The sequence below is a fragment of the Ictidomys tridecemlineatus genome, chromosome 11 (genome assembly GCF_052094955.1).
Source record: "Ictidomys tridecemlineatus isolate mIctTri1 chromosome 11, mIctTri1.hap1, whole genome shotgun sequence".
NCBI lineage: Eukaryota > Metazoa > Chordata > Mammalia > Rodentia > Sciuridae > Ictidomys > Ictidomys tridecemlineatus.
In genome coordinates, this window is record NC_135487.1 from 102,021,913 (window position 1) to 102,048,269 (window position 26,357).

General features: G+C 41.4%; 1 protein-coding gene across 1 annotated transcript; it reads left to right on the plus strand.

Moving 5' to 3' along the window:
- Positions 1–825: 825 nt before the first annotated feature.
- On the plus strand, positions 826–25,478 carry Fndc7 (fibronectin type III domain containing 7). The gene is made up of 12 exons (XM_078027802.1): positions 826–856; positions 1,474–1,728; positions 2,683–2,943; positions 7,474–7,731; positions 8,989–9,243; positions 11,571–11,828; positions 13,059–13,313; positions 14,626–14,880; positions 17,070–17,330; positions 20,187–20,216; positions 24,434–24,502; positions 24,587–25,478. The coding sequence occupies exons 1-11, from the start codon at positions 826–828 to the stop codon at positions 24,463–24,465; spliced, it is 2,151 nt and encodes a 716-aa protein (XP_077883928.1). The 3' UTR covers positions 24,466–24,502; positions 24,587–25,478.
- Positions 25,479–26,357: the final 879 nt, after the last annotated feature.

Here is a 26,357-nt window from a genome sequence, read left to right on the forward strand (position 1 = left end):
GGCTTCAGATGGAAAACCCAGCTATGGCCAGGTAAAATGGCATACACCTGTAATCCCAGCAACAGGTGAGGCTGAGGCAAGTTAGAGTCTAGCCTGGACCACTTAGTGAGACTGTCTCAAAAAGAAAAAGGAGGAGGAGGACGAGGACGAGGAGGAGGAGGAGAAGGAGACGGATGAAGAGGAGGAGGAGGAAGAGGAGGAGGAAGAGAAGGAGGAGGAAAAGGAAGAAGAGGAGAAGCAGGAGGAGGAGGAGGAGGAAGGGGGACTGGGCACTCAGTGGTAGAGTGCCCCTGGGTTCAACCCTCAATACTACAATTAATTAGTTAATTAAAATCCAGTTCATGTTCTTATTTATGACCTTATTTCCACTTGGATCTCCTACATCCCAAATGTTTTTTGTGTCTGTGGATTTGGTAAAGGGGTAAGTATGGTTACTGTTCCATGTCTCCTATCCCATACCCAAAATATAGGAATGCCTTGTGTAAGCTCAGGATGCAAGCATTTACATCCCCATGGCAAACCATAGCCAGGCCCACAGAAGAAGGGACCACAGCGTCACATTTTTATGCTGAGACAGATGTTGTTTTTTAATTAATTAATTAATTTATGGTGCTGAAGATTGAACCCAGTGCCTCCCACATGCTAGGCAAGTGCTGTACCTGCAGCCACTACCCCAGCCCAAGACAAATGTCTTGATAGAGAAAAGGAGAATAAAGTTTTTCATTTTATGTAAAAGAATCTGAAAATGGTTATACTCCTGTGTTAGGAACATACTATGAAGTAATCATCACAAAGGACTCAATACTCCCTCTTTCCTCCTTGAGAATGAATGCCAGTGGGGACGTGGGCAGAGTGCGTAAGTGACGACAGCCACCAGAGAGCTGAGACGGAGGTGGTTCCAGCTGGAAGCAGTGGAGCCAGTTTCAGGACTGGGAAGGAACACCCATGGCCAAGCATCCTGGGAAAGTCTCCTTTCAGAGCTCTACCCACAATCCCTTCCCACGCTTATTTAAAAGGGCAAGTGGTACAAGTCTGTAATCCCAGTGACTCTGGAGGCTGAAGCCAGAGGACTGCAAGTTTGAGGCCAGCCTTATCAATTTAGCTAGGCCCTAAGCAATGTAGAGAGAGATATGTCTCAAAATTAAAAAAAATAATAAAAATAAAAAGGATTGGGGCTGTATCTCAGTGGTGCAGTGCTCCCAGGTTCAATCCTCAGTACAAAAAATAAAATAAAAAATAAGTACAACTGGGGGCGGGGGTGGGGGGACTCTGAAATTCCGTCCCCGAGTGAGAGGTTTGAGCTTCTGCTCTCTTCTGGCGAACAACTGTAGCTTTCTTTCCCTCTGTCTTATCATGATCTGGAAAATGAGGGCAAAGCTTATGTATAAAGGATGGCATAAGAAGAGGAAAATGATGAAAGAAGTAACCCTTCCAGATATCCTGGCTAATGGACAACTTAAAAATCTCTTTCAGCTCCCCAAATACCCACTATTGATCAAGCATATTCAAAAATCAGCAACAGTATCACTGTGGAATGGGCCACAGTGCCAGGGGCCACCAGTTACCTGCTCACAGCTGAAGATGGGGACACAGTCATTGAAACCATGGTGGCCAATTCCCCAGGCACTGTAACAGGCCTGAAGGCTGCGACCTTGTACCAAATCACCATCAGATCCATCAGTGCTGCTGGCAGAAGCCAGGCATCACCTCCAAAGCAGGCAAAGACAGGTAGCTGATGCTCACCCTCTGTGACCTGTGACCTGGATCAATTATAATGATGCTGCAAATGCACAAGGCAGTTTGGTGTCACATGGGTGCCACAATTCAGGGCCCAGAAGTGAAAAATCACCAAATGATATTTTCTGGCAACTCAGGTATCTGTGGAGGAGGTGGTATTTAAATGCCTCATGTTTTTGCTTTGAACATAAAGCCCTTCTGGACATCTTTAAATGTATTCCTGCTTTTACATATCTGAAAAGAAGTTCTATTTTTAACCGTACTGAATAAAGGATACATACAAGGCAAAGAGAGATCAGTAGAGGAAAGGGATTGGGGGACTGGAGGAGGGAAAGGTGGGTGGAAGTGCCAGGAAGTGAGTGGCCACTTTATATTGTTGTTTAGTATGCATGCATGAAAATGTAACAAGTTCCATCATAACCGTACACCAATTAAATTTGCACAACTATAGTGCACCAATTAAAAAAAAAAGAATACGTAGAAGGGTTTTTCCACATTTTAACCACATGGTATACCTGTTAACAAAAACATTTGAAGTTTACCATCAGCATTATTTACACTGATTTGATAAAGTTGTTCCTAGGCATATTTCTAAAAAGTTGTGTGCACATTGAAATGGTATAAACATCATTTTTATAATTGATTTATATTATGATTATAGGAATATTTTGTCTGATTTCTGGCTAACTTCCCACTGAAAGTAGTGTCTAATATTTAAAGTTTCCCTTTGTCTCTGCCACATCATTTATGATTAATACACACTTAAATAATGATTATTTAAGGGAACTCTATAATTAATAACTTTATAAATCAAATAATTATAAGATGAAAATCAATCTCAATAGATAATCAACCCGAACTTACTTATTCCTAAATAACTTGAATTATCCTCTATTGGACTTTTAAACACAAATGCAGTTTTTCATTTTGCTTTTGTCTCCTTAGTGTTGGCTGCACCAATTCTGGAAGTAAGCTCGCCAAGTCCAGACTCTATCCTTGTGCAGTGGGAAGCTGTATATATGGCAATCGGATTCTCTGTGTCCATTATGCAAGCCAATGGCTTAGGTAGAATTTGGAAGGAGAATACTACAAATACCTCCTTGACCTTCAGCAGTCTAGATGCCGGGACTCTCTACACCATAAAAGCCTATGCATGGAACGCCAACGGAATCCCTGGGGATGACTCCACCTGCAATCAGAGAACAAGTAAGGACTTCTCAGCTCAGCCTCAAACAATCTCATTTTTGATTAATGAGGGGGGCCTGTGCATTGCAACCATCAAGAGCAATGTTAAGTGATAAGTACAGAGCAGCTGGCAGCAGCTGTTTAAATTTATTATGAAGTTATTTATAGTGCCTTGACTATTCCTCCGTGGCAGTTTAAATGCTTACTGCATGGATAAAGAAATGCTGCAGAGAATACAAGGAGCATGGCAGCTTCCCCTCTGAAATCCAACTCAGTTGCTGCATATGCATTTGATATCACGATTTTCGTTAGGTTTACCAATTGCTCCTTGTCTCTTCCTGAGTTCAGCAATAGTCTAGACAAAAAGAATTGGGCCAAACAGGAATTCATTTATTCAACAGACATTCAGTGAACATATGCTGGCTTCAGTGCAGAGGTACAGCAGCAAACAAGACAGAGTTCCTGCTGTCCTGGTGCTTCATGCTGTGATAGGAGTCAGTGTTTCAGATTTGTTTCCCAAAGGCCTCCACCTAGGCCTGAGGCTGACACCTGCTTCCCACCACCTCTCCTCTAGTTGTAGGCAGAGAAGCTGCATTGCCCCGTGCAGGCTGTGTTCTCTCACCATCCCCACCCCAGGGAAACCTGGCTGGGGGAATGCAGCTTAATAACTGCAAATCCAAACGGAACTGCTGGGATGAGCCAGAAGAATGAGAGGGTGTGAGGGGGGAGGGGGAGAGAGGGAGAGAGAATATGACAGTTGAATATGACAGTTTTCTTCTCTTGAGTAAGCTATCTGCTTGCAATGTGACCTAAATAGATGCCAGACTCGCACCAACCAGATTAACAGGATTAGCTGTTAACCTCCCTTGGGGGAGGACCAGGAAAGATTAGGAAGAAACCAGAAATGTTCTCTTTAGTTTTTGGAGGGGAATGGAAACTCTATGATCTATGGCCAAGACAGAAATGTAGAGAGAAGAATTTGCCTTGCATACTACTTCTCTAGGAGAAACCATAGCAAGTAGCCCCAAGGTGATTTGTGATGGGCTTGGTGAGTCAGGATATTTGTGACAAACAGCTCCTGGGCCTTTTCCTAGGCTAGCTGGTTTGCTTGCTTGCTTCCTTACCGCCCCCCCCCCCCCCCCCCCCGCACCGACCCTCGAACCACCCACCCTCATCTTCCCACAAAAAATTGTTGAGGGCTCACTCTGAGCTGGGCAGAACCTAGCTGATGGGAATACAACATCAAATAAAGCATGCTTCCACTCAAAGATATGATTATATCTAAAGATGCATAAAATCGCTTCTCGGCCTTTTGGCTAAGATCAAGTGTAAAGATGCATAAATCCACAGTCATGGTTCTGTATAACAAGTGCTTTGATGGCATCACACAAACACAGTGTGGCACAGGAGAGAGCATCTGCATCAGGTTGGGGGACTGAGAGAGCCATCTGGTTTCTTGCAGGCCTTCTCCTTTACTTGTTTCCCCATGTTTTGAAAAGTCTTAGAGCCCGGCCGAGGTGGTGCACTCCTATAATCCCAGCGGCTCTGCAGGCTGAGGCAGGAGGATCACGAGTTCAAAAGCCAGTCTCAGCAACTTAGCGAGGCACTTAGCAACTCAGCAAGACCCTGTCTCTAATAAAATATTTTTTTAAAAGGGCTGAGGATGTGGCTCAATGTTTAAGTTCCCTTGTGTTCAATCCCTAGTACCAAAAATAAATAAAGTCTTAGAGTTTGAATTTAGCCTCTGTATTAGATTGCTAGGGCTGCTGTCACCAAGTGCCACAAACAAGCTGGCTTAAACAATAGAAATTGATTGTTTCACAATTGTGGAAGCAGAGTCTGAAGTCTAGGTGTTGGCAGGGCTGGTTTTTTTTTTTTTTTTTAAACCAAGGATTGAACGCAGGGGCTCAGTTGAATCACTGAGCCACATTCCTAGCCATTTTTATTGTTATTTTGAGATAGGGGCTCTCTAAGTTGCTTAAGGCCTCACTAAGTTGCTGAGACTGGCTTCGAATTTGCGATATTCCTGCCTCAGCCTCACTGGGATAACAGGCAAGTGCCACGCTGCCCAGTTAGGGTTGGTTCCTTTTGAGGGCTGTGAGGGAAGGATCTGTTCAGAACTTTTTCCTTGGCCTGCGAGTGTGCTTGTCTTTGTCTGGATCTCTTTTCATAAGAACATCAGCCATATGTGGGCACCTTGGCACACTTATAATTCCAGTGACTCAGGAGGCTGAAGCAGGAAGATCACAAGGTTGAGGCCAGCCTGGGCAACTTATCGAGACCCTCTCTCAAAATAAAAAACGGTTGGGGATGTGGCTTAATGGTAAAGTGTCCCTGGGTTCAATTCCTAGTACTAAAAAATAAACAAGCTGATGTAATTCATACATAGAGATATAAATATACCTGGAGAGCTGGGGACATGCTTCAGTGGTACAGTACCACATAGCATACTAGGCCCCGGGTTTGAGGTAGTAGTGGGGGAAACATTGATCCTATTGAATTAGATCCTATCCTATGACCCTATTTCCAAATAAGGTCACAGTCTTGAGGGCACTAGGGATTAGGACTTTGACGTACATGTTTTGGGAGGAATGACTTCAACTCGTAACAGTTTCCCACTATCCTACCTATTTTTCCTAGTTCTCCCATATCCCATATGGGAACTACATTGTCCTAAACTTCTGTAGGGTACACTTAACAGCCTTTGGCCTAGCATTACCTACCCCAAAGCAGACCTTCCTTTGTAGATGAGTTGACCCTGCAGTGGGGGAAAGGGACCTGTGGAGATGACCTATAAGGGAAACACAGCAGGTACCTGTCTTGTGGAGAATGAGTTGGGTCCCTATGTCCTCAAATAGGGTCTTTCCTGTACTCCAGATGTGACCAGAGGATGCTATCTCTGCTCAAGTTCTGCTGGGTGGTCTTCATTAAGGTACAGATTCCAAAGGTGATCCAAAGCCAGTTCCTCTCCCCACTTGGCCCAGTGGACATATGTCCCCCAACTTTTTTTTAACAGGATAGCCGAGAAGATAAGGAGGCATATTTACAATTTAGGGGAAAGTACTTGGGAGACACTGAGAGTGCATAAGGTGTCATCGCTCTCAATATTTTCCTTCCTTCCCTTTAATTTACAAAGGAAATGTTTACTCCTCCAGAAACAATTGTGACCCAGCAGAGGTCAAAAATAATGAAGGGATATGTTTGCTTCATCAATTAGTAACAACATATTTGGCCTATCATGTAATGATAACATACTCTTATGGCGCTTTTAACTCTTCTTATTTATTTTGGGGGTGCTTGGGATTGAACCCAGAACCTCACAGTGCTAAGCGCATACTCTATCACCAAGCTATATCCACAGTGCCCCCACTTATAATCTCATTTTATTCTATAATCACTTGCAGTTTTTTTTTTTTTTTTGAAGTCCTGGGGATTGAACCCAGGGCCTCATACATGCTCGGCAGATGCTCTACCACATCCTGAGACCCCTTTCCCCACCATATTTATTATTGGTGCATTACAATTTTACATAATGGTGGGAATCATTACATATCTGTTTATGCACACAATACAACATTACAATTTGGCCAAAGTCATTCCCCAGTATTTCTCTTTTTCTTCCTCTTCTTCCTCCTTCTGCTTCCTTCCCTCTACTCTACACGTCTCCCTTCAATTTCCATGAGAACCCCTGCCATTTTTCTTCTCTTTTTTTCTACTCTAGCTTCCACAAATGAAAGAACATAAAAGACCCTTGGTTTTCTGAGTTTGGCTTATTTGGCATAACATAATGTTCTCAAGTTTCATCCATTTTCCTGCAAAATGACTTAATTTCATTCTTCTTTATGGCTGAATAAAACTTCATTTTGTATATATATCACATTTTCTTTATCTACTCATCACTGATGAACACCTATTCCATTACCTTTTTTATTTATTTTTTTTTTTAATTTTTTAATATTTATTTTTTAGTTATCGGCGGATACAACATCTTTGTTTGTATGTGGTGCTGAGGATTGAACCCGGGCCACACGCATGCCAGGAGGGCGTGCTACCACTTGAGCCACATCCCCAGCCCTCCATCCCCTTTTTAAAATTTTGTTTTCTGACAGGGTTTTGGTAAGTTGCCCAGGCTGGTCTAGAACTTGAGAGCCTCCTGCCTCAGCCTCTTAAGTAGCTGGGATTACAGGCCTGTGCTGCCACACCTGGCTACTTGTTAAATAGTATATTCATATATGCATGCATGCATGAAAGTATATATATTTTTTGCACCTTTATAGGCACTGATCTTATATCCATTTTGTAGATGTGAAAAAAATTAACAAATAGTTGAAATAATATGGCAGGGTCACATAGATATATGAGTTCACATAGTTAATGGCAGATGTGTTACCAGTTCCCAGGTATCCAAAATCCCAATTTTACGCTTTGAATGCTTGTATTTATCCAACTATTGGTGTACCTTATTATCCACTGAGCTCCTTAACATTGTTAGGCTACGTCTCACTTGGCTTGAGGTGGTTATAAAATCTTAATTGTTTTTCAAAAACATAGGTCCTCGTGCTCCTGCCAACATTCAAGTCTCTTTTGACAGTGGGGCTCTGAAGGCATCTGTTTCATGGACACCGACCGAAGGAGCCTTCAACTATACTGTGATGGCTTTGAGTGGTTCTTCTGAGCGGAGCTGCAGTACAACTTTCAGTTCCTGCAGCATCTCTTCCCTCCAGTGTGGAACTGAGTACCTGATTTTGGTTTTAGCAAGTAATGATGCTGGATCTAGCAAGTCCTCTTCAGCAGGGACCCTGAAGACAGGTATGTAAACAAGAGTGAGAACCCTGCAGGGCTGGCGAGTCAAAAGTCCCTGACCATATTCCAGAACACTCTGGAAGCAGTCAAAACCAAAGCCTGGTCTAAATGAAAAAAGCACTGAGTTGGACATTCTCATGAGTTTGAATAAGGTGGATAGGGAAACCCGGTTTTGTGAATTTTGAAAAAGCACCGCTTTGAATATGTGGAGGCCTGGCTTTTACTCCAGATCTTCCATTAGTGAGTTTGTTTTTTTTTTTTTTTCATTTTTATTATCTTATTTTTGAGACAGAATCTTGCTGTATTGCTCAGGCTGGCTGAATTCTTGGGCTCAAGTGACCATCCTGTCTCCGCTTTCTGGCTTCGTCTTCATTTTTAAAGAAGATCCAATTGGAGGGATTTTGTTTTTGTTTCTGTTTGGTACTGGAGATTACCCAAGAGTGTTTTGCCACTGAGCTACATTCTCACCCCTTTTTATTTTTTATTTTGAGACTTTTGAGACAAGATCTTGTTAAGTTGCCTAGAGCCTCATTAAGTTGCTTAGGCTGTCCTTAAACTTGAAATCCTCCTGCTCCAGCTTCCCAAATCATTGGGATTATAGGCATGTGTCACTGGGCCTGGCCAGCTGGAGTTATACACACAGCCCTAAATGTGAAATACAGACAACTGTCTCTTATTGACATTAAGTTTCATGACAGAGACTTGGTGGGAGATTTTTTTTTTTCTTTTGGTACCAGAGATTAAACATTCAACCACGTTCAACCAGAGGCATTCAACCATTGAGCTACATCCCCACCTTTATTTTTTTTATATATTTTATTTCCCTGAGTTGCTTATGACTTTGCTGGCTTTGACCTTGTGGTCCTCCTGCCTCAGCCTCCAAAGGTGGGAGATATTTTTAAAGATGAAGATATTTATAGTTCTGAACCCAAGTAGCTGATTTATAGGCCTGGATCACCATGCACAGCAAAATCCCCGTATTTTAAGATGACTACCAAACTCTGACAGCCCATTATTTCTCTCATATAATGAGAGAATGTGAATAGGTCTTTGTGGTTTGCTGTAGCATAGACTTTTGTTCTCTAAGGAAAATCTTCTAACATTTCTGGTAAATAATTTTTCATATTGTACACCAAAAAAATTCAATCTATTACAAAACTCATAGTTGCTGATTTGGGTTGTTCTTGGATAATTGCAAAGATGCAAAAAAAAAAAAATCTCCTGCAATAGTCTTACAACTGGTTATTATTGATTACTTCTTAGTGGCTTGTGCACCTGGAAGAGTGATGATCCAAGAAGATCCCCCTGGCCATCTGTCTGTGGCTTGGTCCAATGTAGATCTGGGTGATTACTACGTGGCTTTTGTGAAGAGTGATGATGGCTGGGAAGTACACTGTAACACATCCACCACCCAGTGCAGCTTCTTATCTGAGTGTGGCTTCACTTACTTTATTAGCGTTTTTGCCTATAACAAGGCAGGGCAGAGTCCTTTGGGTGATGTATTCAATTATACAACAGGTAAGTCACATTTGATGTTTGTAAAGGGAGTCTGAGTTCACTAAACTCAGCAGCAGAGTAGGTCACCACCTGGGAATCATTCTAGAGCCAGGAATGCAAAATGAATGTTTTGTTTCATTCTTCCTAGACTCGGAAAATTTGACTTTGTGAACCCAAACTTTACAAAAATGCAAGGTTAGCTAGGTGTAGCACTCCATGCCTGTAATCTCAGGGACTTAGATTGCAAGTTCTAGGCCAGACTTGCCTGGGCAACTTAGCCAGATCCTGAAAAGCATATATAGCTCTAGCATGCTCTGAAAGTTGAATCGTCCACAAAGATCTAGTCACTGTACAGGCCTGGATGCTGAAGAGGAGGCAGCTCTCCATTTGAGGAGTTTACTCTGTTTCTGGGACCAGAGAGACAGATGCAATAGCCAAGATGCTACATGGTTTGGAGGGCTTTGGAGTACAACACCTGGTTTTAAGTTCTAACTCGACCATGCCAAGGGATGATGATGTCTACCTTGCTACTTCCTTAGTATCCTTCACTAAAAGTGGGACAAATAATAATAACATAAATGTGAAAAGGATTTTGTATGTAATAAAGCAGAATGCAAATATTTTCATGATCATGATTATTACCATGACTACTCTCCTCCACTAGGCTTGGAATTTGTATTGGGCACAGATTATGTTTTATTTATCTGTCACCAGTGCTTATCATAGTGTGGTCAGCATAGGGGAGATGCTCAATTTTTGAAGAATGAATGGAGTTAACTTGGAATTAATTAACTATCTTTACAAATAAGAATAATATAGTTATATAAAATATTTGCTTGATCATAAAAAAAATTTACCAGTTTGAGGGGTCCAAATAATTGGTGCTTTGGGAATTTGGAATTTGAAGTAAGCGGCTATCATTAAGGTTCAAGAACACAGGAGGGACTTCCAAAAGGAGTGGCCTTGAGCTGAAGTTTAGAATGGCTGGAATGTAGGTGGGGCAAGAACTTCTCAGAGAAACCCCAATCCTAGTTAGACATTTGTTAGGCAGGCTTTTTAAGGTCTCTTCTAAGATTTACTAATACAATCATGCTCCCCTCTCCCACACCCCAGCTTTATCCGGTTTAGTGTCTGGAAAGAGTGATAGCATCTGAGAAGTTAGAATGACCTTGTTAGGCAGAAGAGGGGAAAGGCTTTCTTGTAGGGGGTTCACAGTCTTCAAGGCTCTTGTAGTGACAGCACAAAATAGAGTATTGAGAGGTCTGATATGTGTGGAGGGGGGGACATCTGAATATTATAGCTTGTAATGACCTTTAATGTCATACTGAGAATTTATCCTATATGCAGTGAGAGTTAGGCCAAAGTTGGAACTGAATGCATAACTGATTATTATTATTATTATCATCATCATCATCATCATCCCATCATCATTATTAATTTATTTTTTGGTACCAGGGATCCAACCCAGTGGTGCTTAGCCACTGAGCCACAATTCCCAGCCCTTTTTATTTTTTTATTTTGAGACAAGATCTGACTAAGTTGCTTAGGGCCATGCTATATTTCGGTAGCTGGCCTCAAACTTGTGATCCCCCTGCCTCAGCCTCCGAGTCACTGGGATTACAAGCATGTGCCACTGTGCCTGGCCATGTAACTGATTTAAAAAAATATATATTATTTTTAGATGTTGATGGATCTTTATTTTTATTTACTTATTTATATGTGGTGCTAAGAATCAAACCCAGTGCCTCACACATGCTAGGCAAGCACTCTATTGTTGAGCTACAACTCCAGCCCCCATGTAACTGATTTTTGAGCACACACACACAAAAAAAAATGGGTCTCTTTTCTCTCTTGAAATTATAGAACCAATAACAATATGGGGCACTGATTGAGCAGTGAAGGAGATTTGGTTCTTGGCCAGAAACAGAAGTGGGGGATAAACTCACAAATCAAGTTCTCATCCCTTGGGGGTCAGGAAGTTATAGGGTTAAAGAAATGAGGAGGAGGAATACTCATGTCTTTTTTCCTGAGGTTAGAGGTTGTCTAGTGGTCCCTCTGAGAGCCAGCTTAGATGCTCCAACTGGTGTTTCAGCCAGTCCTGCTGAAGAGGAATTTCTGGCCTTCGGGCAAGAAAAACTAGAGCATAGTAAAAATTCTGTTAGGTCACCCAGCAGAACAGGACCGGGAACACGGTAGGGTAGATGACAAACACACCTGTCGGAGGATATTGCAGTAGTGTAGGAGTATGGTGACAAAGGCTGTGGCCTTGAGGAAGTCAGGCCTCGAGGACCCCCTCTGGTGGCATTGCTCCTGCATTGACCTCGTTCCCTCGGGGCTCCTCCTTTCAGCTCCCTGTTGTCCTAGTGACATTAACCCAGTGCTGGTGTCCAGCGAGAGAGTAGAGATGGTCTGGTCTCCTGTCCGTGGTGCCGAACTCTACGAAACCAAGGCTGTGGCTGGGTCCAACGTGGTAGAGTGCAACGACACCGCCCCTGCTTGCACTCTCTCAGCTCTGGAGTGTGACACCAAGTACAGCATCACGGTATATTCCTTCAGTGAAGTCCGGGGCATCAACATGTCATGCCGTTCACGCTTTATCACCACAGGTATGGGAGAGCTCTGCTTTCATTCACTGCAGCTGCGTGCCGCAGCACAGCCACTCAGCAAGACCTAAAATCCCACTAACCGCTGTTTGTAGGGACCAGTAGACTTCCTAACTGTATTAAGAAGAGATGGAAGAGAAAGTGGAAGAGGAAGGTGGGGGAAGGGAAACAAAAGGAGACCCCAGGGAGAGAAGGTTTTGCCAATGACTATCTCTGCCATTCAGTTCTTTCTGCCTTTGAGGGATGTGCCTGTCCATACACCCGTGGTGTACAGGGAGGGTTTGTCTTACTTTTGATTTCAGAATTAAAAATGCTCTTAAACCTCTTCCAGTTGATTCTACACTCTAAAAACCCAATACCCTATGACAGTGTCAACAGTTTTCCACACAGTCTCTAGAAATTTGGTCTATGTGCAAGATATTTTTGAAAACTATGATGGTAGGATGTTGTTATTGTTGTTGTTGTTGGTGGTGGTGGTGGTGGTGGTGGTGGGGTGTGTGTGTGTGTGTGTGTGTGTGTGTGTGTGTGTGTGTATGGTGCTGGGGATTGAATCCTGAGGTCTCTACCACTGAGCTACATCCCCAGCTCTTTTTATTCTTTATTTTGAGGCGTAATGTAGTCTCATTAAGTTGCTTATAGGTTAGCCTTGAACTTGGGATCCTCCTGCCCCATCCCAAATCACTGGAATTACAGTGTGTGCTATGCCCAGCCTGTTAATTTTACTGCGGGGCAGGGGGGAATCCTATTTTTTTCCAGTAGCAGGGAATTGAACCCAGAAGAACTTAACCACTGAGCCACATCCCCAGCTTTCTTTAAATTTTATCTTGAGACAGGGTCTCACTAAGTTGCTTAGAGCTTTGCTAAGTTGCTGGGGTTGGCCTTGAACTGTGATCCTCCTGCCTCAGCCTCCGGAGACACTGGGATCATAGGAGTGTTCCGCAGTGCCTGGCAAAAAATTAATTTTAGACTAAATAACACATGTATCCCCTTTTCAGTCTCCCAACCGGCAGGCTGGAACCCAGGGTGCACTCTACCACTGAGCTACATCCCCAGCTCTTTTTATTCTTTATTTTGAGACTGAGACTCATTAAGTTTCTTAGGCTGGCCTTGAACTTGTTGTTCTTCTGCCTCAGCCTCCCAAATCAATGGGATTATAGGCCTGCACCACCAGACCCAGTCCACTTGTGACACTTTTGACTCAAGCTGTTTCACTTAATAATTTTAAATTTCTAGGTCCTTGCAGTCCTGAAATAATAAATATTTCCAAGGATGCCTTCTCCATGATTCATGTGCACTGGCGATCCACCAACAACGATGCCACTTACACAGTGACTGCCCAGGGGGAGAAGGGACTGTATCAATGCAGCAGCACAGGAGAGTCCTGTACCCTGGGAGACCTGCCCTGTGGCTCAGTGTTCTCGGTCACTGCTGTGGCCGAAACACAGGCAGGATGGAGTCTGCCCAGCTACAGCATGCCCCTGGAAACAGGTATGTAGCAACCACCAGCTCAAATGCTGACTTCAGGAGGTCTCTAGGACATGTTTTAAGACATGGACTTTATTTTCTACCCTGCATATGATGTAAATGCAGTACACTTAGAACTCTTTTCAAGAGTCCCAGACTTTAAAAATCAAACTTTCAACATTTTATATGCTCTGTAAAAATACCATCAAAAGACTCTAGAATCATCTTACATTTGGCATCAAAGGAGCAATGCATTGACTCTACAGAAACATTTATTAGAATTTATATTCTCTCCAGGTACAATCTGTCAAAACAGCTAACAAGTAACCAAATGAACTGATTTATTTTTTGTCTCTTTAGTTGGGCTCTTTTATATCTTTCTCTAAAAAATGCTTTCTGAGTTTCAGTTGCCTTATCAGTAAGAGGGGGATAATAGCCTTAGATGGTTGTGTGTATTAAATTAATGGTGCAGAGCACTCAGCATATGACCTAATCAAAGTAAAATCTCCATAAAAGGAAAGTGCTATTGCTGGGCACAGCAGCACAGACCTGTAATCTCAGCAACTCAATAGGCAGAGGCGGAAGGATCACAAGTTCAAGGTCAGCCTAAGTAACTTAGTGAGACCCTATCTCAAAATAAAATATAAAAAAGGCTGAAGACGTAACTCAGTGGTACGCCCCTGAATTCTATCCCAGTACAAAAGAAGAAAGTTTCTATGTCTTATATAAAGGGTCTCTGAAAAATTGAAAAATTGAGATGACATGGTATCTTAGGAGGCTAAAAAATCTAAAAAAATCAAGTTTTTTTTTTTTTTTTTTTTTTTAATTTCAGGGCATGGGGGGTGGTGTTGGTGCCAGGGATCAAATCTTAGGTAAGTACTCTACCACGGAGCCATAACCCCAGTGCAGGAAATCAAGTTTTTATATCAGTAATGTACTACAAAGTGCTCAGGAAAAGCAAAATACATTTTCTTGCAAATGCTATAAGGTGTTCTACTGGGAAAAGAGGTGAATGGATCCATTGCTTTGCAGTCTGTATCTAGAATTTCTCATGTTGAGGAACAAAAGGGATTATTCTGAAAGAAAAGGGAAAACCTCACACTAATCACAGCCTGTTAGCGCTCTGCATTCTTGGGGAAAGTACTCATTACAAAGAGTTGATGTTACAAGATGTAACAGAGGGTATGACCCATGGAAAATTTTGGTTAACAATAGTAAGCTTGAGAAATTTAAGATATTGAGTGAAATGCAGACAAAGTACAATTATTAGTTGTTTTTCACAAAATCATCTTCAGTGGAAATAAAACCTAATTCTTTCTCTCTTTCCCCACTTAAGTGCCATGCTGTCCAACTGGCATGACAGTAACTCAGGTCACCCAATCAGTAATCAATGTGAGCTGGACTATTGGGATGGCAGCTCAAACCTACGTGACAGTTCTGGAATCACACATTGGACAGTCTAAGTGTCATACCCATCAAAGTCACTGCCTCCTGGGGTGTATCACATGTGGCATCAACTACACAGTAGCATTAAAAGCAATTAGTGCCACTGGGTTGACTGCAGACTGCGCCTACCAAAGTTATTCCTCTAGTAAGTGAATTCTTTTTTTAAAAAAAATTATACAATTTATATAAATCAATGGTGCTCAGCAAGATAAAATAAATATGTGTCTATGATGTATTAATGATTCATTGGCTATGCTGATTATTCAGTTTCTACCTAAGTTTCCAGGGGTATTCATTATTGTTATAGAGAGGGAATATTTTTATACAAGAACTATGCTTGCAGTGCAGTTTACATTTTGTAAATTTCTGGAGGAGAATGAAATAAGAATCTCTTATTGACTGGGATTAATCTGAGTTTCTCTTCCCATTCTGCCTCTCTTCTTTATTTTGAATGATACACAGATACCAATGAACTCAAACACCACACTATAGTAAGTAAATAAATTCTCAATTCTACTACTGGAGTATCAGTGAGGACTCAGCACTTCCAGAGCCAGGCACAACCCTTTCTTCTCATTTAAAAAGATGCTGCATCTCTACCCGGTTTGCATTATAAATGCAGATTACTTTCTAAAATGTTTATAGTTTCCCCTTGACCTCAGAGCTTCAGATGCTTCTGTGGGTAGTTGGTGAATTGCCTCTTCTGCTGACCACCTTCAGGTGCATGTTTTCTGAAGGAATGACATATTTTTATGACATAAAGACTTGCAGCTGAAAGTAACTCAGGATGGCAGAGTTTTCAGTAAGCAGTAGATCATACATTCTATTTGGTTTGCATTATTTTCTTATTTTTCTTATTTTCTATTATGCTACCACCTCTCTCTCTTCTAAACCACTCTAGCTCCTCCCATGATTTTGTATTTCGACAGGCTAAGATAGCAAAAATATCTGTCTACTGACAATTTTGTTACTTATCATCAGAAGGATCAAACCATCAGGGAATAACAGGGGGAAGTAAAAATGGTTCATTAAGATTCATAATTCACTTAAGTGGCTGCTTGGAGGGAAAACTCTTTGAAAAACTCCTGAGGATGCCTTCCTGGCCTGAGGAAAAAAAAAAAGAGTACCATGATCAATTAATTATGTCTGCCTGGGGCATGGGATAGGAAGGTTGAAATGTAATTTTGGCATCTCAGAGATAATAGAAAAAGTCTTCAACAGGGAGTCTACATAAACATGATTTCTGATAAGCTGTGTTGGCCTTATCTTCCAGGCATCCTCACTGGTAAGAAAAAATAAAAATTAGCCAGGCACAGTGGCACACAACTGTAATCCCAGCTGTTCAGGAGTCTGAGGCAGGAAGATTGCAAGTTCAAGGCCAGCCTCAGCAACTTATGAGACCCTGTTTCTATAAAACAATAAAAAGGGATAGAGATGTGGCTCAGTGGTTAAGTGCCCCTGGGTTCAATTCTGATACCAAATAATAATAATAATAATAATAGAATTATTCTAGCTTATTCCTTAAAGTTGTTTTGAGAATCAAATCATAATATGAAAGCATGTGCAGTATGCTTCAATTTATGTTAGCTGGATTATACTTTGTTTTGACCATCTTCCATTAATTTCATTAATTAGTTTTGGGAATATGGCCCATTGCTTATCTTCACACCTGAAAAAAATCCTTTTGAAGAATAAATCAAATGAGACTGCTTATCTGTAACAACTTTTACAAAACATACAATAGCCTCTTGTGCCCTCATCAACATCTAAGGTGTGGCCTGCTCAAGGATTTTAAGAAAAGATCAAAAAAGTGCCTAATCAGCTTAGCATGGATGAAATATGGACCAACCAACCTGGCTACCAGCCTGTCATGTAAGAGGCTGCTCCCAAAGTGTCATGCCACTCAGCTCAGCAAAATATTGTTTTTCAACTAGAGATGAATGCAATGAATTATATTTAAACTTTGTTCCACTAAAATCAAATGAAACTGGGACCCATTATCTTGACAGGGATCTTAATAGGATTCTGGGCATTTGACTCATAGTTTGAGTCACGTACAATACAGCGTATCTCTGCCAAGTGTGGAACTTTTTGAATCACCATTGTTTTATGTTAAAAATTCATACCGCATACCACCCTCACACACAGATTTCTGATCATGTGGCTCAGCATTAGAAGAACTTCAACATCCCTTCAAATCTTGCTCTATTCTATTCAGTAACTAATCATATTATTTGGAATAGTTTACTTGCATTTTTTCCCCCCTGAGTAATAAAGGCCATGTTTGTGTGTGATGATAGAATAAGTGACTTTGTATTTAATTTTATCCTGCAGATGCCTGCTGCCCTTTGGGGGTGAAATTATATAGGCTGGGGCCTAATGGCATCCGGATCTACTGGCAAGCCTCCAGGGGTTCTGCCAACTACAGCACTGACCTCTATGGCTCCAAAGGCATTTTCACATGCACCCCAAGTGCTGGCTTGAGTTTTTGTGATGTTACTGAAATACCCTGCGGGGATGTATATACTGTGGTGGTCTCACCCGTTGCTGAAACAGGATTGAAGCTTACTTTTTGCCCCAAAAAAATATATTCAGGTAAAGCAAGTTATGACCCTTTATTGAACCCTCAACTCAGATCTGTGAATCATTTGCTACCTGTGAAATTTCTACACGCTTCAAGGGACCCCCGAGCAATTTTTGGAATTGTGGTCTTCTTCAATTTGAAGTGCTCTTCCCTTCTCAGTCTCTGTCTTACTCTTCAGGGAAAACACCAGATGCTTGTTGCTTAAATAGTAAAGAAAATTCAAAAAGATTTAAGATTAGGGGATAATTTTAACATGTTCTTAGAGATGAGGCTAGATACCCTGGTATGTTGAAAATTAAGAAACTTGAACTTTCAATTGCACAGATTGAGAATTCTGACTGAGGAAAAGTTGGAAGATCAGGAAAGAAAATGAATTTATAAGTTGTAAACTAGGTTTGGATATATGAGTGGGCAGACAATCTGATCACAAAATGTGGCAATCAGTGATGCCATCATTTCCACCCTCGTCGGCGGAAAGACATTACAATTCTCCAGCACTCAGTTCCAGCAAACTCTGCTACCTTGCCCAGGGCACAGTCATATATTTTTCACACATTTCTAGAAGAAAAGAAAAGAAATGATGAAGCCCAGGCTTCACAGGCAAAAACAAGACGAGGAATACATGGTTCCCAAACCTTTACTGATACCCAGAATTCAAATTTTCCAATTAAAAGTAGGTGGTGACAAGAAGTCTGAGATGGCTCCTGGTGATGGAACAAGGCCAGCTCCTCCTGAAAGGGTGTTCTCACTGTCCTTGGATGTCACGCTCTGATTCCTTGTTTTTTCATTATCTTTTCCCCAAGACAAGCTGGCCCAAGGCAGGGAAGAGATAGGAACAGGTTCTTGGGGTAAGGGTGAGCTCTTTGGAAGAGGAGCCCAATAACAATAGGAGCTCAATAACAATACTTCATCGATTTGAATAATGATTTACAGTTTATCAAGTGTTTTCACATTCCATATCTCAGTGAATGATCAAAATGTTCCTGAGAGGTTCAATGGATTTTATTGTCTCCAATTATGAGGAAACCAGTGCAGAGGCTACTGAAGCTTCATCTGCAACCCTTCTCTTTTCCTAATCTCTAAATTCATCTTTACATATTTTTAATTTGTTTAGGATTTAACACCTTTTTTTCTTCTGAGTCAGGGTCTCATTCTGTTCCCTAAGTTGCCCTCAAATTCCTGGGCCCAACTGATCCTCCTGCTGAGAAGCCTTCTGAGTGCTGGGACTACAAGGATGTTCCTGGCCCAGTTGTCTTATGATTCACTATCTTAAAAAGGTTTTTCATTGCTCTGTAGGATGAAATCTGATCCTCTAAGCATGGTGTTCAAGATCTTTCATGCTCTTTTTCTTATTTGTCTATATACATCTTCATTGTCCAGTAGTAATTTATTGTGAATCATGAATGAAAATTTAAAATTTTCTAGTAGCCACATTGAGAAAGTAAAATGAAACACGTAAAATTAATAATGCATTTTAGTTAAGCCAATGTGTCTGAAATATTCTAATATCTAATCAATGTGAAAATTAAGATATTTTACCTTTTTTTATACATCTGGTGTATGTTTTATGCATATAGCACATCTCAGTTCAGATTAGCCACATTTCCAGTACTCAATAGCTATGTGGTGGGTAGCTACTACTATTTGGGTAGGCTCATTCCCCAGCACTCCTCCTGAGAGGATTCCTTTTTTTTTTTTTTTAATGTTTTATTAGTTATTGATGGACCTTTATTTATTTATTTGTGGTGCTGAAAATCGAACCCAGTATCTCACACATTCGAGGCAAGTGCTCTACCACTGAGCCACAACCCCACCCCCTCCTCCTGAGAGGATTCTATTCTCTAGTCTTATGGCATGGAATCATTCACACATGCCTGCCCCCAACACACATATAGACCATGCTATATCATGTTTCTGAGTAAATGCGGTACTCTTCTCTTTGTCCAGAAGAGCATTCTACTCCATCCCCATCCAGAAAACAGCCCAAATTTTCTGTTGACCTTCTCCACTTCTCATAGGCCAAGTTAGTGTTGTCCCTTTCTTGTTTATGACCTCAAGGCACCCTTATATTTACCACAGCATATGACTGTGACTTGAATGTGTGCCATATCCCTTAATAAATGATCTCTCTGACTCTTAGTATTTACTTAGCATATAACTGTTGCTCAATATGTTTTAAATTAAAAAAGAATGAACAAGCCAATTGAGGCACCCACGATCACACAGCTAAGTGAATGAGTAATGAAATCCTTTTGTTTTTTATTTTGTTTTCCTGATCCAGGCTTGCAAGTCAACCCTTAGAGACTCACTCCTCTGATGGTTTGTTAGCTGCCAGAAGTCCTTGTTAGAACTCTTTGGTGGGGTGTCATCTCAAGCCTGCTGCCATTTCACCTTAATAAGGACCTAGAATCTGGTTAGGAAATTCACCTTTTCTCAGTCTTTCTGGAAAGAAAACAAAATAAAACAAAACAAAACTAAGTTTCCTCGTTTATTGCAGTATCAGTGATGCCTTATTCTGATAATCAGGACAGTATCATAAATGAAGTAATAAATGCTGAGTGTTTTGTTCCAAGAACAATATTTTATGTGTATTAATTCCATTAACCCTTATAATAAACCTGTGAGGTTGGCATTCTTATTCTTATTCACTTTACCGATAAACTGAGACACTTGCACACACAAACTGAAGTGACTTGCCCAAGGTCATAGTGCTAATAGGTATCTCCTCTTATCACCCAAATTTCTTCTTATTCATTCTTTGGTTCACTTTCCTCTTATTTTTTCTTAACTTATGTCTTTTTAAAAATTTTACATCTTCTTAAATACATCAAGGAATGTATTTTCAGTGTTTGTGTTTTTATTTACAGTAACCTGCTCTGGAAGTACCCTTGGAATGGGTAAGTCATTTTTCTCATGAATAAAACAGAGGGACTTTTTGTTATTGCATTTGGGTGACTTAATGAAATCAGGGTCAAAGGTGATGCTCCAATTAGTTAGGCAAATGATGATTTCTTTCTTTGATGCAAGAGTGTCCTGCCCTCCCCTCCCGTCACATTTTCTTTCCCATTATACTGCCCTTCGGTTCCACCAATTGAAGTGAATTCCTTTGGATTCTGGACTCTGAAGTCTTCTGGGGTCCCCCAGAAAAACGCAAAAGTTTTTTGGAGGGTCTGCTCCCTTAATCTCTCCTACTTTAAAAGATTGTTCTCTTCCCTGCTGTACATTGGAATCCTTGGAGGGCTTAACATTAACTGAAGCCTGGGCTCTCTTTCTAGAAAGTCTGATTCAATTGGTAGGAAGTGGAGGCTGGGCAGCAGGACTTTTTTCCTTCGGTGGTACTGGGAGTTGAACCTAAGAGCACTTTACCTACTGAGCTGCATCCTCAGGCCTTTTTGTTATTTAAAAATTTTGAGACTGGGTCTTGCTAAATTGCTGAGACTCTTGCTAAATTGCTGAGGTTGGCCTCAAACTTGTGATCCTGCTGCCTCAGCTTCCCAAATTGCTGGAGTTAAAGGCATGTATTATTGTGCCTAGCTGGATATCAGAATTTTTAAAAGCTTTTTAAGTGATTCTAAAGTGTAGTCAAGACTGAGAACTGCTGCTTTAGAGCAGTTTTTGTTTTTGTTTTTTTGGTACTGGAGATGGAACCCAGGGGTGCTTTCTCACTGAGCTACATTCCAGCCCTTGTTTTAATTGTTTTGAGACAGGGTCTTGCTAAGTTGCTTAGGGCCTTACCAAGTTGCTGAAACTGGTCTTGAATTTGCAATTCTCCTGCCTCGGCCTCCTGAGTTTGACAGGTGTGCACCACTGTGCCCAGCTTTCCCAAACTTTTATGTATACAAATCACCTTGGCCTTGTTAAAGTCAGATTCTGATTTGTTAGGTATGGAAGGGTGCAAGACTTTGCATTGCTAACAAAATTCAGGGCATGCTGGTGATACCCATGCTATTGTTCTGACAGACTTTTAGTCATCAGATGGGAATTTGTTAATAGCCTGCAGAGAGCTAGATGTTTTGCATGGGTGGTATTCCCCAGTGGAGAAAAGGAGATGTTGAAAGGGAGTTGGAATAAAGACAACCCTCAGTGCCTTTACACTTTTGCTCAGGGCTGATGCTGTTTAGGACATTTTGGTTGCCCCCATGAAGTTACTCTTGGGTAGGACAGTGGAAGATGATCACACACACACAGTCCTGGGCGCTGGCCAGGTAGCATAAACTGCTTCATGAGGAATCTTTGCCACAGCTTGCCGTGGGACCTTAGGAAAACCCCTCAGGGAATATAATCAATTCCAAAATACAAATTCTCCTGATCCCAGTCAGATAAGGCTGGCTTCAGAGGGTGTGAGTGGAAATGAAGCCTCCCTGCCAACAAGCAACAGAGGACAGCTTCCCAGTGGTGGTCAACTCTCCACCCAACACCTTCCATTGCCAGGGCCTGGGTGGTCCAGAGTCTCTCTCCATTGCCTGTCCTCTGCCTGGGCTCCTTTTCTTCTCCCAGCCCATTGCTTCTCTGAGCACAGCAGTGCACATACTTTCCAATTCCTGACCCACCTGCAGGTCTAAAATAAGCACAATCCCTATTAATTTTTCAAGACTTTTTGTTTCCCATAGTTATAGAGAAATAGGTCTGGCTTAGTGAAAACAAACTGAGGAAACAACTAGTTATAAGAAATTGCTTTAGGGATTGTGGATGTAGCTCAGTAATAGAGCATGTGCTTACCATGTGCAAGGCCCTGGGTTCAATTCCTAGTGCATCCACCAGAAAAAAAAAAAAAAAAAAAAAAGCTGGGCACAGTGATACATGCCTGTAATCCCAAACACTTGGGAGGCTGAGGCAGGAGGATGGCAAGTTCAAGGCCAGCTTCAACTATTTAGTGAGGCCCTAGCAACTTAATAAGAACCTATCCCAAAATAAAAAATAAAAAGGGCTAGGGATGTAGCTCAGTGGTACTGGGGATTGAGTTCAATCCCCAGTGCAGCAAAATGCAAATCAAATTTCATTACACCTAAGCATTGCTACTCATCAGCATTCCCAGAGAGTTTACATGCTCAGGCCCCACTCTGACCTAACTAATCCTTAGGTATTTGTATGTGTATTCAAGTCTGAAAAGGCCTGCTTAGGTAGTAGTTCTTAAACTTTGGTGTGTATCAGAATCTTAAAAAAAAAAAACTAATAAGAAATACAGGGGTCCAGGCCCTATGCCCACTGAAATGCTGCTGTATTTTTATTTTCTTTTTGAACCTCATGGTTTTACTGTCTTAATAAGAAAATGAAAAATGAAGCTTAGAACTGGATCACTTGGCCTTTCTCTTCTTATTTCCCACCAGTTCAGCCTCCAGCACAATCTTCTCCATGGTTTTAGTATTTGCAGGGGGCGGGGGCATCGGTTTAGTCTGCCCACCATAGCCACTGTTTTCCCTTTTCATATGGAGAATTCTTGCTTTCTTGTTCTGTGTTGCTTTATGGTTTGGTGCTTGCCATACTTCCTACAGTATGCCTGGTGGGTTTTAGGAACATTTAGGATGATTGCAAGAGTATTAGCATTGCAGAAAGCACTGCTGTATTTTCTAGCACATTCCTAGGTGATTCTGACCTACACAAAGTTTGAAAAGTGCTGCTGAAGATCACCACTCTTCTCTCTTCTGTGTCTTTGGGCTGCAACTTATCCTTGCAAGTCTGTCATCAACCTGAAATAGGCCCTTCTCATGAAGTAAATCCTTGTAGAAATCCTGCAAGATCTTTAAAGACCTTTAAGCCAGGTCCTTTGAAGACCTCTATAATCATATGGAAATTGTTATATATAGGAGGAAGTTCTAAATTGCTATCTCCAGTTTTAGTATTCTCCCTGTACACACAACAAGTCAAATCATAACCCTGGCTTATGTGGAGCCTCTGGATGTGATCTGGGGAGCCTCGGGAATGTTTCTGGTCTAAGACTTTTGGTCTTCCTTGACTCCTGGATTATCCTAAAGCTTGTCACCTGCATGAATTGACTTTCTAAGAGACAGATCTAGATTCAAATTCTGCTGATATTATTTTATATTTACATATATATTATATCAAATTGCCTCAGTTCTCTCTAAGCCCATGTTTTCTCAACTGAAAATTGGAATAAATCATAATCATTTCATAAAACCTAATGAGAATTAAATGAAATGTAACTTACTAGATACAGTGCTCATCGTAAGTAACTAATAAATGGTAGTTACTAATTCAGAATCAATTTAAGCTCGTATCATACTCTATTATAGTATGTGCCAGTTATTAAGATTTTAACATGCTACTCTTAACTAAGGTAATTATATTTTAACCTAAGCCCTCATAATATTCTCATAACACCTTAACTCATTTATTCACAAAGTGTGGTCCTGGGGCCAACAACATCATCGTCATCATCTGAAAAGCTTTCAGAAATGAAATTTCTGGGTTTCCCCCAAAGACGTACTGAATCAAAAATTCTGGAGCTGGGTCCAGTCATCTTTGTTTTAACAAGTCCTTCAGGTGATTCTGATACAACTTAAAGTTTGAAAACCACAGCTCAGGAAAGTTACTTTGGTACTGAAAATTAGACGCATCTTGAAAGGAAGAGGAAAATAACCTATTTGAAGTAAAAAGTGAAGGGTTTGTGTCTGACATCACCCCATGGGGCATCCTTTATTGTCACCATGTGGGTGTCACCTGTGCATCCTGGGGAAACTTTGAGGAATATTTTTGTCTATAACTGCTTAGCAGTTGGACAGGTTTATGTTCCCCTTGCACAACTCCCTGAATGAATGAAATATTGGGGCTCCCTGTGGAACACAGCCATTTGGCCTGTGGATGGAAGAAAGTTCCTTGTCGTGAGCCAGTAGTATGAGTTCAAAAAGACTCTTCAGATGTATTTGTTTCATAAAGCCAGAGAGATCACCCTGGTTAGTCGGAAATTGCTGGTGAGTTTGAACACTTTGCCTTTTGAACAGTCAGATTGTCTCAGTTTCCTCCTTACTAGCTGTGAATTGCTGCATTTCAAATCAAAACACAAATAAAACCTCAGTGACATTTGTGCTCTTTAGTTTAAAAAAATGTCTGCATATTTAATGTGTCTTACTGCTTCTTTCCTTCCTGTCCTTTCCAGTGATTTACAGAGGGAAGAGGAATGCAGAATGATACAGTAAGTCCCAGATAAAAACAGAGACTTGACCAAGTGAGTAATGTAAATTGATTTGGTGAGAATCCACAGCAAACTTTTGTGTTTATTTAAAAAATTCTTCCCATTTCTTTGTTGCAGAGTCGTTTCAACTGTTAGAGATGGAAAAGATCTATTAGAATATTAAATTCCTCTAGGATAGATAAAGCTCTTCTGGCCTTTACAAAAGTAACTCTGACTGCTTCTTGAGGGCAAGGTCAGGTGTGTCATCACCTGCAGAGGAATTCAATGTCAGCTGTGGAGAGGACTCTGGAGATAAGGATCCAGAAATTCCTCTGGAAGGCTGCCAGAGTGCACCAGAAGCATAAAAGAGCCCTGGAAGCATAAAAGCTCTATTTAGCAGAAATTCAGTGATTTCCCATCCAGACACACCATAGATTTCAATATGTCCACTTCAGTGTTTCATCAACACCAGCACTTGCCATGCAGCCCCCTAGCAATTCAGGGGCTAGAAACATTCACTTCCAGAGAAGTCAAGCCACCTACGTAAGGACAGCATTCATCCCAGAACAAACCTCCATCAGGACTTCAGCTTAGGTTGGATAGCAGCAGCTTTCAGGGCAAGCTGTGGTAACAAATGCCCTTATTGCAAGTTAGGAGAGAGGCTGAGCTGCTTACAGGGTTTGCTGAGCCAAACCGTCACATGATTTGACATCTGTGGGAGCATCTGGGAAAGCAGAGCTCCTGGGCTGTTGCAAGAAGGATTTTGATCATGCTTTCTGAGTGAGCAAAGATGTCAGATGGAGCAGCAGCCAACGGCAGAGACTCAAACTGTGACAGAATGACACCGACATATCTTTTCGGGGGAGTAACATCAATCCTGTTGGCTGTGTTCCCCACTCACATTGTAACTGCTTTTTTTTTTCATCTTTGGAGGAGAAAGTCTATGGTATAGAACATAAATCTCTTGTACCTAGAAAAATGTTTGTCCTTTTAATGTCTGTCACTTAATTAAAAAACAGTGTGAGTAGAACTTGTATAACACACATATGCACACAACTAATGTTTACTCCCCAAAAGCATGGCTATGGTTGGGAAAGAATGTCTATGGTTGGGAACAACCATAAAACACTGCCCAGACCAGGCATGGTGGTGCACACCCGTAATCCTAGCGGCTTGGGAGACTGAGGCAGGAGGATCATGAGTTCAAAGCCGGCCTCAGCAGCAGCGAGGCACTAAGCAACTCGGTGAGACCCTGTCTTTAAATGAAATACAAAAAAGAGCTGAAGATGTGTCTTAGTGGTTGAGTGTCCCAGAATCCAATCCCCTGTAACCTCTCCTCCCCCCCAAAAAAAAAATCACCACTGCCCAGAGGAAGTTGGGAGTATGGAGTTAGCACTGAAGAAAGGTAAACTTCCTTCCCTATGTCTCCTTTCCCTTTCTTTTTTATGGGGGGGGGGAGTGGGGGGCGGGAGGGGTACCAGGGATTGTACTAAGGGGCGCTCAGCCACTGAGCCACATCCCCAGCCCTATTTTGTATTTTTTTTTTAGAGACAAGGTTAGTTCCTTAGCCCCTTGCCATTGCTGAGGCTGGCTTTGAACTCTTTTTTTTTTTTTTTAGATATATTTTTGAGAGAGAGAGGAGAGAGAGAGAGAATTTTATTTATTTTTTTGTTTTTCAGTGGACACAACATCTTTGTTTGTATGTGGTGTTGAGGATCGAACCCGGGCCACACACATGCCAGGTGAGTGCGCTACCACTTGAGCCACATCCCCAACCCTGGCTTTGAACTCTTGATCCTCCTGCCTCAGCATTCAGAGCTGCTGGGATTACAGGCGTGCACCACTGTGCCCGATTCTCCTTTCCCTTTCTGAATTAACCTATCAAAACTAAGGGAGAAGGTGACATCCT